Source organism: Canis lupus, chromosome X, assembly GCF_048164855.1.
Source record: "Canis lupus baileyi chromosome X, mCanLup2.hap1, whole genome shotgun sequence".
In the NCBI taxonomy this organism is placed as follows: Eukaryota; Metazoa; Chordata; class Mammalia; order Carnivora; family Canidae; genus Canis; species Canis lupus.
Genome location: NC_132876.1, coordinates 64,513,724 through 64,536,690, shown reverse-complemented (window position 1 = coordinate 64,536,690; position 22,967 = coordinate 64,513,724). Strand labels below are relative to the sequence as shown.

General features: G+C 34.2%; 1 protein-coding gene across 10 annotated transcripts in view; it reads right to left on the bottom strand.

Moving 5' to 3' along the window:
* The window catches only part of ATRX (ATRX chromatin remodeler), a 333,086-nt gene that overhangs the window by 70,717 nt on the left and 239,402 nt on the right, over positions 1 to 22,967 (bottom strand). For all 10 annotated transcript variants that reach the window (XM_072816168.1, XM_072816161.1, XM_072816162.1 and 7 more), the window contains 4 exons: positions 17,633 to 17,763; positions 17,012 to 17,100; positions 16,711 to 16,883; positions 2,361 to 2,514 (listed from right to left, as the gene is read on the bottom strand). In XM_072816168.1, coding sequence (XP_072672269.1) covers positions 2,361 to 2,514; positions 16,711 to 16,883; positions 17,012 to 17,100; positions 17,633 to 17,763 — 547 coding nt within the window. The remainder of the gene's footprint in view (positions 1 to 2,360; positions 2,515 to 16,710; positions 16,884 to 17,011; positions 17,101 to 17,632; positions 17,764 to 22,967) is intronic.

Below are 22,967 nucleotides of genomic sequence, written 5' to 3'. Positions count from 1 at the left end.
CAACACACCACTGGTTAAAAATCACAAAAATTCACTTATCTCTTGTCCTATGAAATACCAAGTTTTCACTTGGGTCAAAAGATCCACTACACAAATAGAGAATAGAGGAATCTGATTTGACAGCAGTTTTTCTTTAAAAAAAATGAGTCTCAGTTGGCCATAAGTTTAATATGAGCCACCAGTGTTATTTAGGTATTGGAGAACCTCTCTATTGGATTCCATGAATGGAAGTATAGAGTCCACAATAAAGAAAAACGAGCTTCACTATAACTCTGTGTTAATCAAAACTCAGCTGAAGTATTTTTGTTTACTGTGACTGTATTTTAAGATGGGTGCTAAAAAATTCAAGTATGTTCAAGACCATATGGTCAGGCCTGAAATTATGCCATATAAAGAAAAGATCAATTAACTCAGAAGAGGAAGCTAAAAGTGACAAGACAGATAAGCCCACCGTTTTCGAAGAGGAGACAATTGAAACAGTAGTACTGATGTCTGCAACCTACACTAAAAGGCATCAGGAAAATAAGATGCATCGATAAACTTTTATGTAATAAAGAAAGTACACTAAAATATAGAATATAGTATAGATTCTAGGTGACAGGTATATGGGTATTCACTATAAATTTTTTTCTGCTATTTTTATGTGTGAAGATTTCCATAAGGAAATGATGGACAAATAAAAAATAGTGGTAATCACAGTTACGGAAATGCATAGTTTTATAGCCTTGACACTGATAATGTCTATTGGTTGGGCTTATAACTTTAAAACTTCACTCTAAGAGTATAAAAACAGGCAGCAGATATGTTCAATTTTTAACCAAACCAAGGGAAACAGATATAGGGATAAAGTACAAACTAAATATAGGGATATAATTTCTAAAAATTTGAAGTATTCAACTATACCTTCTAAAATGGCAAATGTTCTACCACAGGAGAGGTTAGAACAGCTATGATGAACATGGTACAGGAGATTCTTATAGTGGTTAGGAAATTAAAAGACCACTAAAATCTCTTCCACACTCTTAGAATTCTTGTACAGTACCCCCCAAATATTAATTTTAAACTATAGAAGTTGGTAGCAGAAAAAAGCATGAGCATGTCACAGCAATAATCTCTCCTGAACTTTTAGGAACTCTGAATTCAAATACCCACTTTCTACTTACATCTCTCACAGATATCTAATACGCCTCTCAAACATGGCCAGAGCAGAATTTTTTTTATTAACTTTAATAAACTTAGTTCTTTACTATTGTTCTCCATTTTAGTAAGCAACACCATAATCTACCAGCCACTTAGTCTGGAAATCATATTTAACTACTCTCTCATTCTTATTGCCCTACATTAATGTACCAAATCCTATTGCTTCTATTTCAAAATATAACCTTTACCTCCAATACTACCACTCCATTCCAGGCCAACATCATCCCTTATTGAACCACTTGTTTCTGTATAAATAAAGAGGCAATATACAACAAAAACCAATTTTAGTGAGTACTTACTAAATGCAAGGTATAGTGGTTAATAAAAAATAATAAAACAGTCTGTCTTCAAATAATTCACTATCCAGTGAAAAGACATACAAGTATATTAGAATGTGTTAACAGTAAAGGTATATTAAAAGATGGTATAGAAATATTAATAGTGGGTCTATCTCTTCCCAATAAAGTTAAAGATTAGTTTCTTTAGTTTGAAATTTAAGATAAAAGGTTTATTTTAAGCCTTATGTTAAATTGTTATTAAAAGAATCACAGATACATTTTAAAAATATTTTATGATCGCGTTGAGACCTTATAACAACCTAAACAGTAAGTCTGGTTCAAAATTTTAAAAGTATGTTTTTTGAATAATAATTTGAACAATGAGATTGGAGCGCAGGAATGCAGGGAAGTGAATGGGGACTCAAATGCTTTAAGTAAAACAAACAAGAACAAAAACAAAGGAGAAATGAAAGAGAATAATCAAAGAGGTGAAATAAAGTTGAGAGGTATCCACTAGATTTGGGGTTTAAAAGGTAACTAAATGACTTAGGGGAAAAAATCTCAATAAAGTAGGAACCACACTGCATGGACTGAAAAATAATTTTAAAGATAGTGAAATATAGATATTCACTAGAGGCTTGGCTCAAAGAAATAAGTTCAAGGGGCAATAGCCAGAAATGGAAAACAGCACTGAAGAAATAACCAGAATATGTACTCAGAACTAGTGGCTTAGAAGGAAAGTAGTTGTCTATTAATACACTACTAAATAAATTACATCTTTAGAAAGGGAGAAAACAAAACAAATTTCTTCAAATAAACTGTTTACATAATAGAAAGTTTATAAAAAGGCTCATTTATATAATAAAAATAGGAGAAACTTACACTTTATCCCCAATTTCTTCTGCCATTCGAAGAATTTCAAAGAGAAGTACCATTTTTCCAGAATGTTCTAAAATCTCAGCATCAGCATCTGTAACAAAATCTTTGTACCAGTCTGGAGCTGGACTGCTTGGATTAGAAGAGGAAGTAGCTTTACCTAAATAAAATAAATGAAATATAAATAAGTAGACAAATAAGGAAAGAAACTCATAGATCCTGAGAAGGATTAAGAAAGAGACCAAGAGAGATAGGAGGGGGTGGGGAGAGGTGGGGAGGAAAGAGAAGGGAGGAGGAGGGAAGGAAGAAGACAGAAAAGGAGGATGAGGGAGAAGGAGGGCACCTTCTTGCAAAAAGAGAAAAAAATACCACCCCAGGAAAGAGAGAGCTTTACTATGAGGAAAACACAAAAAGTGGGGAGTGGAGTAGAAGGGACAAACCCACCCTAGGAGAGGGAGAGAAAGAGACAGGGAGTGGGACATACAAACAGGCACAAAAGAATGCAAAGGAAGAAAAACACTGAAGGGGGGCAGGCAAATCAAGTGAGAGAGTAAGCAAAAGACTCTGAGAAAGTACAACTATGAGAAACAGTGCCTGGGAGTAGGGGGGGGCTAGAAAATCAGAGACCCTAAAGAGACAAAGCCCCCCCTCCCATTCCAGGCACTGAGAGTATAACTCCCAATATAAACCCACAAAGACAGGGACTAGGAGAGAAAAAGAACCAAAGAGAGACAGATAGAGGTAGGGAGGAGAAGAGGGAGGGAAGAAAACAGACTGAGAGAGAGATCAAGAGAAAAACAATCTTAGGAGCAGGAAATATTTCACGGTCCTAACAGAATTCTGGAAAACAAAAAGGGATTGATCCCAGAATGACCATATCATGTTAAATCATTTTGTTATTTTCCCCTACAAACTTTGATTATAAAAGATGTAAGAAGAAAGTAAAACAAAATAATTTATTAAGTATCTAAACATAAACAATTCAATTCAAAATTGGGAACACAAGGTTTATGTGTTTTTGTACCGTTCCTCAATTGCTTTTTAAAGCATTTTAAATTTTTGCATATTTTTGTTATATATATCGTACATTTTCACAAAAGTATATAGAATATAATGAACAGCCATATTCCCATATCCCATCTTCATTATATCTTACCACTTGCTAAATCTATTTCCGATGCAGTTGGCACCTATTATATGACCATACCCAATCTCATTCTCTTCTTTCCCTACCTTCTTTCTGAGAGGTCTCTAAAATCCTAAATTCTAATACTCTCTTGATTTTGAGGGTATTAAGGTATGTGAAATAAGTGAGACTGAGAAAGACAAATACCATGATTCTACTCGCAAATGTAATTTTAAAAAATGAATAAACAAAAAGCAGGATCAGACCTATAAACAAAGAGAAAAAACTGAGGGATGCCAGAGGAGAGGGAGTGGGGTTGGGCAAAATGGGTAAAGGGGAGAGAAATATAATCCTCCCTTTATGGAATAAGTCCTAGGAATCTAAAAACAGAACAAAGCAACACAAATGAATAAACAAACAAAAGGCAGAATCAAACCTATAAATACAGAGAACAAACTAAGTCATGGAAATAAAAGGCAGATGATAGTGTCAATAAAAGTCAATGATATTGTAATAGCAATGTAGCAAGACAGATGGTAACCACAATTGTGGTGAATATAGCATAATGTACAAATTTGTCAAATAAGTGGTTGTACACCTGGAACTACTATAATATGGTCTGTCAAATATACTAAAAATATGTAAAAGAACAGAATAAAATGTATTATATATCAAAATAAATAAAATCCCAAATTATGTATTTATTATTTCTGTGTATGTTTTTATATTTTCACTACACATGTATCCCTAAACCGTACATTATCTTTCACGTTTTCACAGTACATGTAAAAGTACAAACTGTTTGTATTCTTCTATGACTTACTTTTTCACTAAACGTAGTTTTTCATTTTTTCACTCAAAGTGAGACTTATTCAATTATTCTAACTGCTATGTAGAATTCCACTGCATGAATATACCATCATTTATTAGCTCATCTCATAGGCACTATAAACATCTCCTCACTAGTCTCATAGATATTTAGATAATTTCTAATTTATGGCTACTATCAAATGAATACTCAATTTTGTTATATTTTTCTAGAATATTGCCTGCTTCATCTAAGTTTTATTTTTTATTTTATTTTTTAATTTATTTATGATAGTCACACACAGAGAGAGAGAGAGAGAGGCAGAGACACAGGCAGAGGGAGAAGCAGGCTCCATGCACCGGGAGCCTGACGTGGGATTCGATCCCGGGTCTCCAGGATCGCGCCCTGGGCCAAAGGCAGGCGCCAAACCGCTGCGCCACCCAGGGATCCCTTCATCTAAGTTTTAAATTTTCTGGCATAAAATTTTTTATTTTTATTTTTTATTTCTTAAAATTATTACTTTAAACATAATTCTAATTGTAGTCTTTATCAAATATTCCTATTACCTGAGGCCCTTTAGAATCTAAATATGTTGTTCATTTCATGTATTAACTTTTGACAGGCTGACTGCTAATATATTTTGTTGTTAACTTTTCTTAGTTCATTGTTTTCTTAGGTATTCTCTCATTTTAATTTTTCATTTCACTTTCAGTATAGCTGTAATATGTGAGAATCCTGGGTAGAGGTCATACATCTCTACACTTATTCTACATCTGTTTATGCCAGGTGCTCCAGGGGATCAACAACTCAACATTATTTCTGAGGTATTTCAGCTTGAGATTTTATTTTTTTTAAGATTTATTTGTTTTAGAGAGAGAGAGTGAGCATGAGCATGCACATGTGCAAGTATGGGGGGAGAGGGACAAAAGGAGAGGGAGACAGAGAATCTTCAGCAGACTCCCTTCTAAGGGACGAGCCTGACATGGGCTCAATCCTGCACCCCTGAGATCATGACCTGAGCTGAAATTAAGAGCTGGTGATTCAACCAACTGAGCCACCCAGGCAACCCATCAGCTTGAGATTTTTAGACTAAGTAATGTCAATTCAAATCATAAGCTATGTAAGCCCATGATTATGAATCCAAGAAAACTATTTTTCTCAACCCAGAGACTAGGGTGAAACAGATATGCTTCCTTGTCATCTCCCTGAACTGATGGGAAAATTTTTTTCTATCCTATTCTTCAATGGACTATTTATCCTTTGAAGGGTATACAGAGGTTCAGCCTTAGATTCAGACTGAAGAGATTCAGCTTTAATCTGGGTTTGAAGAACTCTCCACCTTATAAAGGGCTCAAGGCCTTGTATCCTATCCCTGAGTAGGTGAAAACTAAAGGTACTAGTTTCTAAGACTAGCACATCCCTAAGGCTTCCATAGCCTATCTTCTTGAAATTACTATTTAAATTACCAGTGCCTGGGTCCTGGCGATTTCCATTACTTATAAAGAGTTCATTACTCACTAAACATGTCACATATTTGCAAGAATCCATACCTTTCCTTGTATGTCTTATATTATTTTCTTCTTTTCTTTGCCTGGCAAACATTTTATGCTTCACTATCCTTCACAAACCAACTGAAATTTCATCTGGAAAAGCCTCCTTTGCAAGGCTGGCCCTAGGCTATGGGCTGGGCACTTGAATGGTACATAGCTCCTACTTTAAAAGTTTCCCTGATAAGAATGGCTCGCTGTGCCCAGATTGTTTGTACAACGTGCAAACAAGTGTTCTGAACACCTGTTTTTTCTTTCTTCTTGAATTCTGAGACTTGGTAAAAATCAGGCAGTGTGTTTAAAACACATAAGAAACATATTTGGTCCCTAATGAGCTTCTGTGGTAGATGACACTTCACATATCATAACTTATTTCTGGAGAAATTAGTACATATCATAACATTCATATTCATAACTTATGATATCATTCATATGATAAGATATCATAAGTCATATCATAACTTATTTCTGGAGAAATTAGTACATCTTGGGTGACTCCACTGAGAGAAGACTCTTAGAAAGTTATGCCTGGTTTCTTCTGGACTCTGCCCCATCTGCTTTTCCCTCTGCTGACTTTGTTTTGTACCCTTTCATTGTAATAAATTGTAGACCTGAATATAACTATATGCTAAGTCTTAGGAATCACTGAACCTGACGGTGGTCTTGGGGAGCACTGACAAACAGCTTATCAAGCAAATGTTAACTAAATTTCTAAAACTTGCAAATAACAAATGCCTTTAGAAAATTCTGCAGTTCTACAGACTGCACATAACTTCTGTAATGGTTACCCAAATTTACTAAAGTAATTTAACTAAAGTGAAAATGTTAGCCATAAAAACATGCTAGCAGAAAAAAAAAAACAAAACATGCTAGCAGAAAGTTAGTAAAAATGGGCAGTTGGTAAGAAATCTCAAAGCTTAGGATAGGCAATAACTTCTGTGTAAAACATTCCATTCCAATTTTGATCCTATTGGATATAATCACATTACTTTACAGTAATGTCTAAAAAAAAATAAAAACTGATCCAGAAAAATAAGGGCTACTCCAGTTAATAAATATCCTGAATATGTAATTAAAACTTAAAAACAGGTATTTCATCTTGAATATTCTTATTTCAACATCCACATGGATTAACTATTACTTCTGTTATAACTTTGTTCTTATGTACATGATAAGACACCATAAATTAATCAGAACTACCCCCCTTAATATCCACTGTGGGTATCACAAAATTCTTAAAAGACACAAAAGAAATACAAATAAAAAGCAACAACTTTATCCCTAATTTCTTAAAGCATATTTTTCTAAATATATATTATATATATATATATATAACTAGCATGTTTGCAACAAGATACACTACAGTTTTATGAAAAAAGTAGCAATATCATGAAAGTATTATGTATCTATATAGTACTAGTAGAATGTTAAGCTCCATGAGTGCAGTTTGTTGACAGAGATCACTCAAGGTTCTATAGCAGTGCCTAGACTATATTAAACATTCAAATAAATATTTGTTGAATGAATAAATGTGGTATATTAGTGCCAATACTATGGTCCTACATAATATAGGACTCTGTCACAAAAGTTTATATCCATATAATGAATTATATACATTTTAAAGCGTGAACGCTCATCAATAAGGCTTAATCTAAAAATGGCAAAATAATAATTGAATACTTTGGTTTTTATTTAATTTAAATTCAATTAATTGATATATAGCATATTTCATTAGTTTCAGAAGTAGAGTTTATAATTTATCAGTCCTTTATAACATCCAGTGCTCATTATATCACATGCCCCGTTTAACGTCCATCACCTAATTCCCCCATCCCCCACTCCCCTTTCCTCCAGCAACCCTGTTTGTTTCCTATGATTAAGAGCCTCTTATGGTTTGTCTCCCTGATTTCATCTTGTTTTATTTTTCTCCCCCCTTCCCCTATGATGTTTTGTTTTTTAAATTACACATATGAGTGAGAATATATAATTCTTTCATTGACTTATTTCACTTAGCATAATACCCTCTAGTTCCATCCGCATCATTGCAAATGGCAAGAGTTCATTTTTTGATGGCTGACTAGTATTTCATTATACACACACACACACACACACACACACACACACCCCACATCTTTATCCATTCATCTGTCTATGGACACCTGGTCTCTTTCCATAGTTTGGCTATCGTGGACATTGCTGCTATAAACACTGGGGTGTAGGTGCACCTTCAGATCACTACATTTGTGTCTTTGGGGTATAAATACCTAGTAGTACAATTGATTGCTATAAATTGAATAATTGAAGTAGTTTTTATACTCATTTCTTAATCTAAAAACTGTCCTAAATAAAATACCAAAACACAGAAATGAGGATAATATAAAATTAACTTAAAAGAGTTATTCAAGGGGCAACTGGGTGGCTCAGTGGTTGAGCGTCTGCCTTTGGCTCAGGTCATGATCCCAGGGTCCTGGGATGGGAGTCCTGCATTGGGCTACCTGCAGGAAGCCTGCTTCTCCCTCTGCCTAGGTCTCTGCCTCTCTGTGTCTCTCATGTATAAATAAGTTAAATAATTTTTTAAAAAAAGACTTATTCAAGATGTTGTTTCTGTAAACATTTAGAAAGCTACTATAAAAAGAGTTAAATAGCAACTCTTAGAAGTAAAAATGAAATATGCAGTGAGAATATTATTATAGCTCAATTATAGCCGTCTACTTATTTAATATCTATTTCAAATTTCAAATAAAACAGTTTGGCCCTTAAATACTTTCTATTTGGGTTTTCTTACAGTTCCTATAAGAAAGTAATTATGTTTTTAAAAAGTTACAGAATACCAGCTATATATGTCCATATACTATGATCTTCTCAGCCCTACTTGGAGTTCATCTAGATCTAAAAAACAAAAATAAAATTTTTAAAAAAGATTTTATTTATTTACTCATGAGAGAGAGAGAGAGAGAGAGAGAGAGAGAGAAGGCAGAGACATAAGCAGAGGAAGAAGCAGGCTCCATGCAGGGAGCCCGATGTGGGACTCGATCCTGGATTCCAGGATCACGCTCTGAACCGAAGGCAGATGTTTAACTGCTGAGCCACCCAGGCATCCCCAAAATAGATTTTTATCATTTGTTCTGGAAAATATTTCTGATAAGCTATGAATGTACACAGCTGAAGAAAACATAAAATACACCTATATATGAATGATCTCTATTTGACTGCACACACCTAAAATGAAACAAAGACCTCAGACAGGTAGTCAAAATTTGTCATTTGGAACCCACAGCCTTCCCTATCTGCTTTTAAGTTCATAACACATAGCCAACTGATCTCTACCCCAATTCTTTCCAAACATTTTCACATTATGACATACATGGTAATGCTTATATAACATACCAGGAGGAAATGGAAGAGGCTACTCATTTCTGGAGATGACCCAGCTGCCTTAGACCCCACTTGCACTTCTAAGTGATGAAGAGATGAAGACCTCAGCATACTTTTATTTAACCCATTTATAGTACAGGGTGAGATATATTGGTTAGGCTACTCTCCCTCTCTTTCTAAGTTACCAAAAAAATTTCAACAAGAATATTTTAAGAAAACCATCTGCAGGAACACATAAATCTTAAGCTATTTATTTCCAATTCTGAGATGACTAAGGAGAAATTTAAATGAAAAGTCAGACAGGGAGAGCAGAGAAGGAGATAACAGAGGGCTTCTTATTAAACTAGAACCATTCCTTTACAATTCTTAGAAAAATACTCTTCAAAACCAATTGGAAAAATAACACTAATAATAAACTGTCTCTATGGGACAACAGCAGAGAAGAACAAGGAGGAAAATTTGGTAGTTTGATTTTTACTATCCCCCTGATTTCTAAGAGAAGTAAGCCAAGGTTTGGAGTTAGGCTGTTATCTACCTATTCCAATGAGGTAATGAAGAGAGAAATGTTGTATATTTTTTAAAGTTTTTATTTTAATTCCAGTTATTTAACATACAGTGTAGTATCAATTTCAGGTGTACAGTATAGTGATTCAACACTTTCATACAACATCCTATGCTAATAACAAGTGCACTCCTCAATCTCCATCACCTATTTAACCTATTCCCCCACCCATCTCCCCTCTGGTAACCATCACTTTGTTCTCTATAGTTATGAGTCTGTTTCTTAGTTTGTATCTCTCTTTCTTTTTGTCCCTTTACTGGTACAATTTGTTTCTTAAATTCTACCATATAAGTGAAATCATAATATTTATTATTCTTAGACTGACTTACTTTGCTTAGCATAATACTCTCTAGTCCATGTCGTTTCAAAAGTCAAAATTTCATTCTTTTTGATGGTTGAGTGATTAATACTCCATAGTATGTGTGTGTGTGTGTGTGTGTATCATCTCTTCTTTATCTGTCTACAGATGGATATGAGGACTTGTTCCATAATTTGGCTATTGTTGATAATTGCTCCTATACACATAGAGATACATATATCCCTTTAAATTTTTTTTTGTATTTTATTGGTTAAATATCCAATAGTGCAATTATGGGATCATAGGGTAGTTCTATTTTTAACTTTCTGATCAGTCTACATATTGTTTTCTAGAGTGACTGTACCAGTTTGCATTCCCACCAATGGTGCCCAAGTGTTCCTTTTTTCTATACCTTCACCAGCTCCTATTGTTTCTTGTATTGATCATAGCCATTCTGACAAGCGTGGTGATATCTGTCATTTTGATTTGTATTTCCCTGATGATCAATGATGAGCATCTTTTCATGTCTCTGTTGGCCATATATATGTCTTCTTTGGAAAAATGTCTATTCACATCTGCTGCGCATTTTTAATTGGACTGTTCACTTTTTGAGTGTTGAGTTTTAGAGGTTCTTTATATATTCTGGAAACAAACGCTTTCTGAGATATGTAATTTGCAAATATCTTCTCTCATTCTGAAGGTTGCCTTTTAGTTGACTGTTTCCTTCACTGTGCAGAAGCTATTTTGATGATGTTCCAATAGTTTATTTTTGCTTTTATTTCCCTTGCCTCAAGAGACATATATCTAGAAACAGCTTGCTATACCCAATGTCTGAGACATTACTGAATGTGTTCTCTTCTAGGATTTTTATGGTTTCAAATCTCACAGTTAGGTCTTTAATCCATTTTGTATTTCTATTTGTGGAAAATGTAATAAAGCGGTCCAATTGCATTCTTTTGCATGTTGCTGTCCAGTTTTCACAATTAACACCATTTGTTGAAGAAACACTGTTTTTCCCTTTAGATATCCTTTCCTGCTTTGTCAAAGATTGTCCATAGAGTTGAAGGCTCGCTTTTAGGTTTTTTATTCTGTTCCGTTAATCTATGTATTTTTGCACTAAACCATACTATTTTGATTAATACAGCTTTATGATACAACTTGAAGACAGAAATTGTGATGCCTCCAGCTTTTGTTTCTTTTCAAGGTTGCTTTGGATATGTGGGGTATTTGGTGGTTCCAAGCAAATTTTAGGATTGTTTGTTATAGCTCTGTGAAAACTGCTCTGGGTAGTTTGATAGGGATAGCATTATATTTGTAGATTGCTTTAGGTGGTATAGACGTTGTGAAAATGTTTGTTCTTTCAATCCATGAGCATGGAATGTCTTTTTGTTTCTTTGTGTCCTCTTCAACTTCCTTCATCAGTGTTTTATACTTTTCAGAGTACAGGTATTTCACCTTCTTGGTTGAGTTTATTCCTACCTATCTTGACTTCGGGTAAAATTATAAATGAGACTGATTTCTTAATTTCTGTCTATGCTGCTTCATTATTGGTGTATAGAAATCCAACAGATTCCTCTACATTGACTTTGTATCCTGCCATGTTATTGAATTCATGTATCGGTTCCAGCAGCTTTTTGGTTGAGCCTTTGAGTTTTCTATTTAGAGTATCATGTAATCTGCAAATAGTGAAAGTTTTACTTCTTCCTTGCCAGTGTGGATGCCTTTTCTTTCATTTTGTTGTCTGACTGCTGTGGACAGGATTTCTAGTCCTATGTTAAATAACTGTTGTGAGAATGGACATCCTTATCTTGCTTCTGACCACAGAGGAAAAGCAATCAGTTTTCCCCCATAGGGCATGATATTACCTGTGGGGTTTTTTATGTATGGCCTTTATGATAATGAGGTATGTTCCCTCTAAACTTATACTGTTGAGGTTTTTTATCATGAATGGATCTGTATGATGCCAAATCCTTTTTCTTCATCTACTGAAATAACTGTATGGTTCTTATCCTTTCTTTCATTAATGTAGTATATTGTGTTGATTGATCTGTGAATGCTGATCCACCCTTGCAACCCAGTAATAAGTCCCACTTGATCACTGTGAAAAATTTTTGAAAATGTATTGTTGAATTTAGTTTGCTAGAATTTTATTGAGAATTTTGCATCTATGTCCATCTTTAATATTAGCCTACAGTTCTCTTTTTTAGGGGACTCTTTATCTGGTTTTGCTGTCAAGGTAATGCTGGCCTCATAAAATGAATTGGGAATTTTTCCTTCCTTTTCTGTATTTGGAATAGTCTGAGAGGATTAGGTATGAACTCTTCTGTATGTTTGGTAGAATTCCCTTGGGAAGCCATCTGACCAAGGGCTTCTGTTTGTTGGGCATTTTTTGATCACTACTTCAATTTCATTGCAAGTTATCAATCTGTTTAAATTTTCTATTTGCTCTTGTTTCAGTTTTGGAAATTTATAAGTTTCTAAGAATTTATCCATTTCTTACAGTTGTCCAATTTGTTGGTATACAATTTTTCATAATACTACCTTCTTTGTATTTCTGTGGTCTTTGTTGTGATCTCCCCTCTCTCATTAGTGAATTTATTTATTTGGGTCCTTTCTTTTTGCTTTTTGTTAAGTCTGGCTATGGGTTTATCAATTTTATTAATTTTTTCAAAGAACCAGCTCCTAGTTTCAGTGATCTCTTCTAGTGGATTTTTTCGGTTTCTATTTCATTTATTTGCTCTAATCTTTATTATTTGCCTTCTTTTCTTGGCTTTAGGCTTCATGTTCTTTTTTCTCTAGTTCCTTTAGGTGTAAGGTTAAGTTGTGTTTTTGAAAATTTGCTTGCCACTTGAGGTAGGCCTATATTGCTATATACTTGCATCTTAGGACTGTTTTTGCTCCATCCAAAAGGTTTTGGACTGTAATATTTTCATTTTCATTTTCTTCCATGTATTCCATTATTTCTTCTTTAATTTCCTGGTTAATTCATTCACTCTTCAGTAGCATCTTCTTTAACCTCCATGTATTTGGTCTTTCCAAATTTTTTCTTGTGGCTGACATCAAGTTTCATAGCATTGTTGTCAGAAAATACACATGGTATGATCTCAATCTTTCTGTACTTCCTGAGGCCTGGTTTGTGACCTAGTATGTGATCTTTTCTGGAGAATGTTCCATGTGCACTTGAAAAGAAAGTGTGTTCTATTGCGTTAGGATGAAATGTTCTGAATATATCTGTTAAGTCCGTCTGGTCCAGTGTGTCATTCAAAGCCATTGTCTCCTTTTTGATTTTCTGTTAGATGATCTGTCCACTGATGTAAGTGGGGTTTAATGTCACCTACTATTACTGTATTATTATCAATGGATTCCTGTATATTTGTTATTAATTCTATTATATATTTGGGTTTTCCCAAGTTGAGGAGCAGAAATATTTACAATCGTTATATTTCCTTGTTGGATAGACCCCTTTATTATGATATAGTGCCCTTCTTCACCTCTTGTTACAGTCTTTGGTTAAAATCTAATTTGTCTGATATAAGTATGGCTACTCCCAACTTTCTTTTGACATCTGTTTGCAAGATAAATATTTCTTTATCACCTCACTTTCAATATGCAGGTGTCTGTAGGTCTAAAGTGAGTCTCCTGTAGGCAGCGTATAGATGGATATTGATGGTTTTGTTTGTTTTTTTGTTAATTCATTCTGACATCCTAGGTCTTCTGATTGGAGCATTTAGTCCATTTACATTCAGAATGATTATTGATAGACATGAATTTAGTGCCATTGTGTTAGTTGTTTTGTCATTGTTTCTGGAGATTTTCTGTTCCTTTCTGGACTTTGTCACTTTTGGTCTTCCTTTCCCATTCAAAGAGTCCCCTTTAATAGTTCTTGCAGGGCTAGTTTAGTGGAAACAAACTCCCTTTATTTTTCGTTTGTCTGGGAAACTCTCCTTCTATTCTGAATGACAGCTTTGCTGGATAAAGTATTCATGGTTGCATATTTTTCCATTCAGCACATTGAATATATCATGTCACTCTCTTCTGGCTTGTCAAATTTCTTTTGAGAAATCTCCAGCTGGCTTTATGGGTTTTCCCTTGTAAGTTAAGGGTTTCTTTTCTCTTGCTGTTTTTAAAATATTTTTATCACTATATTATACAAAGTTAATTACAGTATGTCTTGATGTTTGTCTGCTTTTGTTGATTTTGATGGGAGTTTTCTGTGTGTCCTGGATCTGGATATGTTTCACTCCCTAGAGTAAGGAAGTTTTCAGCTATTATTTTTCCACATACGTTTTCTGCCCCCTATTCTCTTGAAAAGAGATGTTTATTAAGAAATCACCAAATTATTTCAGGTGTAGGCCTACAACCAGCCACGTTTGTTTGAATTCAGGGTCACTCACCTAGCTGGCTTCCATATCTTTCTTTTCTTCACAGTGATTGCTCTGCTATATGACTCTCAAATTACAAATATTTAGAGCTATTTACACTGCTTTGTCTTTAGATATATAATATTTCAAATATTCAGGTATCTGTTCCCAGCTTTGGAGTGGAGTTCCTAGATACCCAGTTAGGCTGCACTATGAGTATATGGAGCCTCAACACAAATCCTTCAAGTGTAGATACAGGTCAAGACAACATTAGAAAATTCATACTTTCACTTGTTTGTACACTCATGAACTAGGAAAGGAGAGAAAGGCAAAATTAAAGAAGTGATAGAGGAGAATATAGGCAGAAACCTCTTTGACCTCAGCCATAGCAACTTCTTTTTTTTTTTTTTTTAATTTTTTTATTTATTTATGATAGTCACACAGAGAGAGAAGGAGAGAGGCAGAGACACAGGCAGAGGGAGAAGCAGGCTCCATGCACTGGGAGCCCGACATGGGATTCGATCCTGTGTCTCCAGGATCGCGCCCTGGGCCAAAGGCAGGCGCCAAACCACTGCGCCACCCAGGGATCCCAGCCATAGCAACTTCTTACTAGAAATGTCACCACAGGCAAGGGAAACAAATGCAAAAATGAATTACTGGGACTTCATCAAGATAAAAAGCTTCTGCACAGAAAATGAAACAATCAAAACTAAAAGGCAACCTATGGAACAAGAGAAGATATTTGTAAACAACAAATCTGATAAAGGGTTAGTACGTAAAATTTACAAAAAACTTATCAAAATCAACATGTAAAAAAACAAATAATCTAGGTAAGAAATGGGCAGAAGACATGAATAGATACTTTGCCAAAACGGACATACAGATGACTAACAGACACATGAAAAGATACTCAATATCACTCATCAGGGAAATACAAATCAAAACCATGATGAAATACCATCTTACACTGGTCAGGACAGCTAAAATTAACAATAAAAGAAACAATACGTGTTGGTAAGGATGTGGAGAACAGGAACCCTCTTGCACTGTTGATGGGAATACAAACTGCTATAGAAGGTGTGGTATATATATAAATAAATGGAATATTCCTCAGCCATAAAATAGAATAAAATCTTGTCATTCTTAATGTCACGGATGGAGCTAGAGTGTATTATGCTAAGTGAAATAAGCCAGTCAGAGAAAGACAAATACCATATGATCTCACTCGTATGCGGAATTTAAGAAAGAGAACAGATGAACATATGGGAAGGGGGAAAAGAAAAAAAGGAGAGGGAAACAAGCCGTAAATGACTCTTTTTAAAAAGTTTTTTAAATTTAAATTCAATTTAGTTAACATATAGTGTGTTTAGTTTCAGGAATAGAATTTAGTGATTCATCAGTTGCATATAATACTTAGTACTCATTACATTAAGTGCCCTTAATGCCCATCCCCTCACCCATCTCCCTTCCAGCCAGAAGAGACTTTTAAGGATAGAGAACAAACTGAGGGTTTATGGAGGTAGGTGGATGTGGGATGGGCTAAATGGGTTATGGGTATTAAGGAGAACACTTTTTGTGATGAGTACTGGGTGTTAAGTGATGAATCATTGAATTCTACTCCAGAAACTACTATAGAAAGAAATATTGCACTATATGTTAACTACCTAAAATTTAAATTTAAAAAATAAATAAAAATAATTTTTAAAAGAGGTGTTAAATCGTACATGAAAAGGGGAAAATTTAAAGTGTACAATTATAGATTATGAAGAATTACAAAGGCTGAAACATCAACACTAGCTTCATTGTATAAAGTTAATCACATACTCAATTAAATGAAATGTTTCCAGTTATTTCTATGTAGTTAAGTGAAAATACCATTGGGACTCTGAAACTGGATGTATCTAGGTCTAAATCTCACTTCTACTAATCATTTATAAAAATAAAGATATCAACAGCATTGCATGTCTGCTCAGGAATTAAGTTAGCTAATACATGGAATGAAAATACAGCATTTAGTTTATATACATGTAAATAAACATTAGTTTTCCTTTCTTCCTTTTCTCTCAAATATCAGAACACAATGGCTTGCTTGTAATTAAACATTCACCAGATATTTGTTATTATATGACCTGATTATCCTAGATGCTTATTACTAAGGGCATCTAGGAAAATACTCCCTTGAGTGAAATAATAAGGTTAAATTAATACTTGAAAAAACCATAGACATGATATTTTCTAAATCAATGTTCCATTATAAAGGCAACATTCATTAGACTCACTTTCTTCCAGCTTTAATGAAACTGAAGGATTGCTTCCTATTTCATCCACATTTCCTTCACCACCTCCTCGAGATCGTGAATTCCAGACTTTAATCACTTCAACATCATTGTCACTGCCACTTCCACTTGAGCTACTATCTTTTTTCCCTTTTTTCCCCTTTGTTTTCTTCTTTCTATAAAAGGAACAAATCCAAACTGTTAGGAAAGCACAGTAAAGATGCAAATGCCAAGTAAGAGAGGACAATTAGCAATTAGGTATTTTAAATGTGTCAACACAGGACACAAAAATTATTCAATTTACTTTGCATAATCATCGGAGCTTAAACTCATGGAGGTTTCATCGGAATCTGAAGCTATAAATTCATCCATACTGTCTTCATCAAAGTATCCCTAGAGGAAAAAAAATGATGAATGTTTTAATAGTTTATTTCAACTTATATTGGAAATTATAATGATGTTTACTTTACCTGAGGATAAGTTAATTGTCAAGGGATAAGAAAGAACTGAGGAACTACCACAGATTAGAAAAAATAAAGGAGACATCACAAATATGATTACTAAATGCATTGTGAGGTCTTGGATTGAAACATGGAAAAGAAAAAGGTCAGAGGTACATAAAAAGTGATGAAATTCAATGAAAGTCTCTGGTTTGGTTAATACTATTGACCTAATATTAAGTTTTAAATTTTGAACATTTTACCATGGTTATGCAAGATGTTAAGAACAACATTTAATGCTCCTTCCATAATCGTAATACATTCTAACATAGAAATTAACTAGAAATAAAATAGGTTGAATTACTATACCACAAAGCAAAGGAAAATTCCAATATACAGTAAGTCTATATAGATCAACCTTTTTTCCTAAAGTTATTATGTTTCCAACAGATAAATTTTAATCAATTTTAGGTTACCTTATTTACCTTATTTTCTTTGCTAATGTAGTCCAGCTGCAAACACCAAGGATGAGTCCAGATTCTACTTAACATCTGAAAATCTTGGAAAAGTTTTGCACCTGCCTTTCCTCGTCCACCTTCATTGCTATTCCCTACACCTAATCAAAAAAAAAGTAGTTAATGTTATAAGACTTCTCTATGTCAGGAGAGGTGGATGGAGGGATGGGTTAAATAGATGATGAGGATTAAGGAGTACACTTGTGATGAGCACCGGGTGTTGTATGAAGTACTGATTCACCAAACTAATTATACTAATTAGTATAAAACTAATTATACTGTATGTTAAATAAATGAAATTTAAATAAAAACTTAGAAAAAAGAATTCTCTATATGAAAATGTTTCAAAATTAGAGATTTTAACTGTATCTGCGCCATAGACTCCTTTGGCAGTATAGAGAAGCTTATAGACATCTTTCTTTGCATGTTTTGAAACATAAAATAGAGCAGAAGAAACCAATTATATATAAATTATCAAAATATTAAACATTTGTGATACAGTAATGTGTACTTTGTTAATGCATTAAATAACAAAATATAGCAGCAAGTCTAATAACTATCTGAAATTCTGAAGTCTTGATAAAGATAAATAATTTTGAGATATCAGTAACAACAGAACTAGTTGATTTCAATTGGCAGCAAAGTTATCACTAATACTACTATGGTTTATTGCCCACATTATAATTGGAAAAAATGCTAATTTTCATTAGAGTTTAGTAAAACTAATGTGAATTTTTTCTTATTCAGGTTCACATACCCCCCTCATAATTCCATCTGTGGACTATAGATTACAAACTCCTCTTTTAAAATTGAAGGTTAGCAAAGGGGAGGTGAGTGGGGGGATGGGTTAAAGAGGTGATAGGAATTAAGGAGTGCACTTGTCATGATGAACACAGGGTGATATATCGAAGTGTTGAATCATTATATTGTACACCTGAAACTAAACTTACACTGTATGTTAACTGGAATTTTAAAATTTATTTTATTAAAGTGAGGGGCAGAGAGAAACTGAAGCAGACTCTGCCTTGAGTGAGGAGCCTGAGGTGGGGCTTGAAATTACAACCTGAGCTGACTTGGACACTTAACCAACTGCACCACTCAGGCACCCCTAACTACTGGAATTTAAATAAAAATTTAAAAGCTCTTGTTTTCAATAAAGCCTGTTTGTATCCAATCTTTTAGGAACTCTTCTCCAATTATTCTTACACAAAAAATACTAAAAATTGTTTTTCATGTTGAAAACATTACATTTCTTCAGCCCAGAGTCATTTCAACAAAATTTTTTCTATCAAAGCAAAATAAAAAAGAAATGAATGCAAATTTCATTTATAAGACACTTATCAAGGGGGTAAAATGCAAAACAAAGCTGATTAAATGAAAAAGGCAGCATTTAAGCAATAACCTTTTTCTGGTCACAGTTTTAAAAGATGTAAATTCACCAATCATTGGTACGTCTTGCCTCCTCTCATGGCAAGAGAAAATTTAATGATATAAAACACTAATAAAAATTCATGAAAATCTGATAATGATTATTTTGCCTTATTAAGAGGTATTTCCACTGTGTATGATAGAAATAACTGCTGTGAAAATGAGGTATCTAACTTCTTGATACATGACTGTTCATAGCATTCCCTTATAATTTTTTATTTCTGTAATATCAGTAATGATGCTCTTTTACATTCCTGAGTTTAGTGGTCTCCTCTATTACTTTGCAAGTACAACCAAAAAGATACCAATCATGTTGATCTTTTCAAAGAACCAAATTTTGGTTTCAGGGATTATCTGTGTTTTTTCCTCCTTCTACTTGCTTCAGGTTTAGTTTGCTCTTACTTTTAGTTCCTTAAGGTAAATGGTTAGATTATAAATTTGGAATCTTTCTTATTTTTAAATTATAGGTATTTACAGTTGTAATTTTCCTGCCTTAAGCATGCTTTACCTGCATCCCATATCTTAGTACCTTGTGCTTTTGTTTTTCATCCATGTCTAAATATATTTTAATTTCCCTTGTGATTTCTTCTTTGATCTACTGGATATTTGGAAGTGTGTTATTTATATACATTTGTGAATATTCTAACTTTCCTTCTGTTACTGCTTTGTAATTTAATTCCCATGTGGTTAAAGAAAACATTTTGTGTGATTTTATCCTTTTATGTTAATTCTATCTTAAGTCTAAGATATGGACTATGTTGAAGAATATTCCATATGCACTTGAAAGGAAACTGTATTCTACTGTAACTGAATGGAGTATTCTTTTAGTGCTCTACTAAGTCTGTTGGTTTATAGTATTTTCCAAGTCCTCTATTTTCTTGTTGATCTTGTACCCAGCTGTTCTATCACTGAACACCTTCTGAGTTTTTAAAATTGATGTAAAGGAGGGTCACCTGGATGGTTCAGCTGGTTAAGTGTGTGACTCTTGATTTTGATTCAGGTCATGCTCTCAGGGTCATAAGATTCAGCCTCTGTCAGACTCCACACTGGGGTCTGCTTAAGATTCTCTCTTCCTCTCCCACCACCCTCCCCTCCCCCTTTTTCTCTCTCTTAAAAAAATTAAAGAGAGTTTTTTTTAAAGGTAATCTAAACTTTATCATTTTATACTCCAAGAAAAACTTAAAAGCCAATTTTTGTTTTGTGGGGGCAAAAGTTACTCTTGCACATATCATAAATATCTTCTATTATAGAAAAACTTCGTAAGACTTTTAAGCCAACTGGCTAAGATAAGAAAAGGGAGGACATTTTTAAAGGGAAAAAAACTTCTACCTAAAAGGGAGAAAAAACAGTTTCTTCTACCTACACCACTGATTTATAATAGAGTTGATATTCTCTGTGGGAAATGGGAACCACATAAAAAGGATATGTTAATAAGCTAGCCAAATAAATATCCATAGAAAAATGTTCTCTACTCAAAAGAGCATTGATAATTATTATTGAATCATTCTCTGACTCAAATCACTTTATCTGGAAAATATACCCAAAAAGTATAGGTGAATACATAATCAATCATGACAATCTGTTATTGAACCTTACTTACATCTAGTTTTTACATGAGATTTTATCATGGGATCTGTGGTAAACTGAATAATGATGTCCCAAATATACCTACATTCCAAACCACTCATGAGTTATTGTATATGGAAAAAGGAAATGTGCAGATACAGTCAGGATAAGGACCCAAAATTGAAGACCCTCTTAATTTTATTCAGGAAGGTCCAATGCAACAATAGTCCCTATAAGAGGGATCTAGAAGGGAGAGTTGGAGAAAGTGATGTGATAACATGTATACAGACTAGAGTGATATACTTTGAATACAGAGAATATAGGTGGCCACCAGAAGCTGAAAAAGACAAGGAAACGCTTTCCCTTCCTAGAGCAGCCAGAAGGAACCAGCCCTGTTTACTTTAGCCCAGTAACACTAACCTTGGACCTCAAACCCCTAGAACTGTGAGAGAATAAATTTGTGTTGTTCTAAGCCATCAAATTAATGGCAATTTTCTACAACAGGAAGAGGAAATCAATTTGGCATCCTAATGAAATGTTTATCAAACTTGGTACACATCAGAATCATTTGGGCAATGTGTTATACACATCCTTGGAGTCGAATCCTAGAAATTCTGATTTTCTAGATATGTGATGAGACACAGAAATCTAAACTTTCTAAGAACCTTCTCAGATGCTTGTGCTGCAAACTAGAATACAAGTCATAAAAAGAATGGTTGGGGAAAACTCACTGCTTCAAATAGTTTGTTGCTATAGCAAATTACCACAAACCCAAAATCTTAAGACCATAGAAATATATTCCTTCATAGTTTGGAAAATCAGAAATCCAAAATCTGTCCTACTGAGCCAAAATCAAAGTGTTCTCAGGGCCACCCACATTCCCTCTGGAACTTCCAGGAATTTGTTCCTTGCCTCCTCAGGCATACGGTGGCTGCTGGCATTCCCTGACTTGCAGCCACATCAGTCTTTGCCTCTGTGGTCACAATTCCTCCTGTTTGTGTATATCTAATCGCCTTAGCCTCTCTCCTGCAAAGTTACCTGCAAATGGAATTAGGGGCCATCTGGATAATCCAGGACAATCTGCTCATCTTAAAATCCCTAGTTTAATCACCTCTAAAAAAAATCCCCTTTTCTTATAAGGTATCACAATTTCCAGGACCTACGTAAGATCTGACATCTCCAAGTGGCCATCGTTCAGCCTACCACACTGCCTTAAGTGCCCTTCAAGGCTATTGAAGGATGAAGACAAAAGAGCTAAAGCAAACTTTCCAAAAATACAAGACTAAAAAGCTTTTTATATTCGATTCCCCTCTTGACTCTTTACAAATTATAATTATACTATTATAAAAGCCAGTCTCACTGCAGTATTCTGATGATCAATACATCTATAATAAAGCAGGAATTGGAGAGGATCATAATAAAATACCATGGATATGTCAATAAATTTTATAGTTTCTCCAAGTCCTGAAAACTACTTCAAAGAATTTTCCACATAAATGATTAAAAAGTGCTGATCTAAAGAACTTTGGGAGTGGTTTGGCCTCTAAAGAATTTGGAAACACATTTTGAAATTCCACAGTTGCACCATAAAATCCTTACTAATCAAATAATTCCTTTACACTATCTCAGAAATCTGACTTCTTTTCCTCCAGTGGTCCTTCAATTAACTTGTAGGACTCAAGGCCATTATTAAACATAAGAAGGACTTAGAAAAGCCTAAAACCTAAACAATAACTACCAAGAGGTACCAAGAATTCTACATATAATGAACAATAAGTGAAGAAAACAGTATCTCATTAATATCAGTTCTTTCATTGCCTCAATACATCAATGCAGGTCCTATAAGTTGACTTTAAGCAAATGGCTTAGTTTTGATGTTTAAATATTTGTTTTATCTGAAGTCTAAATCTAAATCTTATAGTCATACCATCTTCTAATTAGTCACACAGTATAGGAATCTCATATAAAAACTACCACCCTTGAACTATCATGCAAAGACCACTACAACTGGTTAACATTCCTTGCAGTATGCTTATTTTATTTATGCAGAAAGTAGAAGAAACAAAGTAATGAATATTTTAAGTACCAGGGAGACCCCAGTTCATATCATCAAATACCCCATCATTTGCCCAAAATCCTACTAACTTAAGAGTGCTTCAAGCACAAATTGTAATATTAAGGATCTCAGACTAATAATATCCCCAGATGCCTAGCAGAAACAACAGCAAATCCTTTCTGGAGTAATCAAACTTTATCCTAGGCCTCAAATAACTATGACATACTCCAAGGGATATAAGGACCTTGTGGTCAA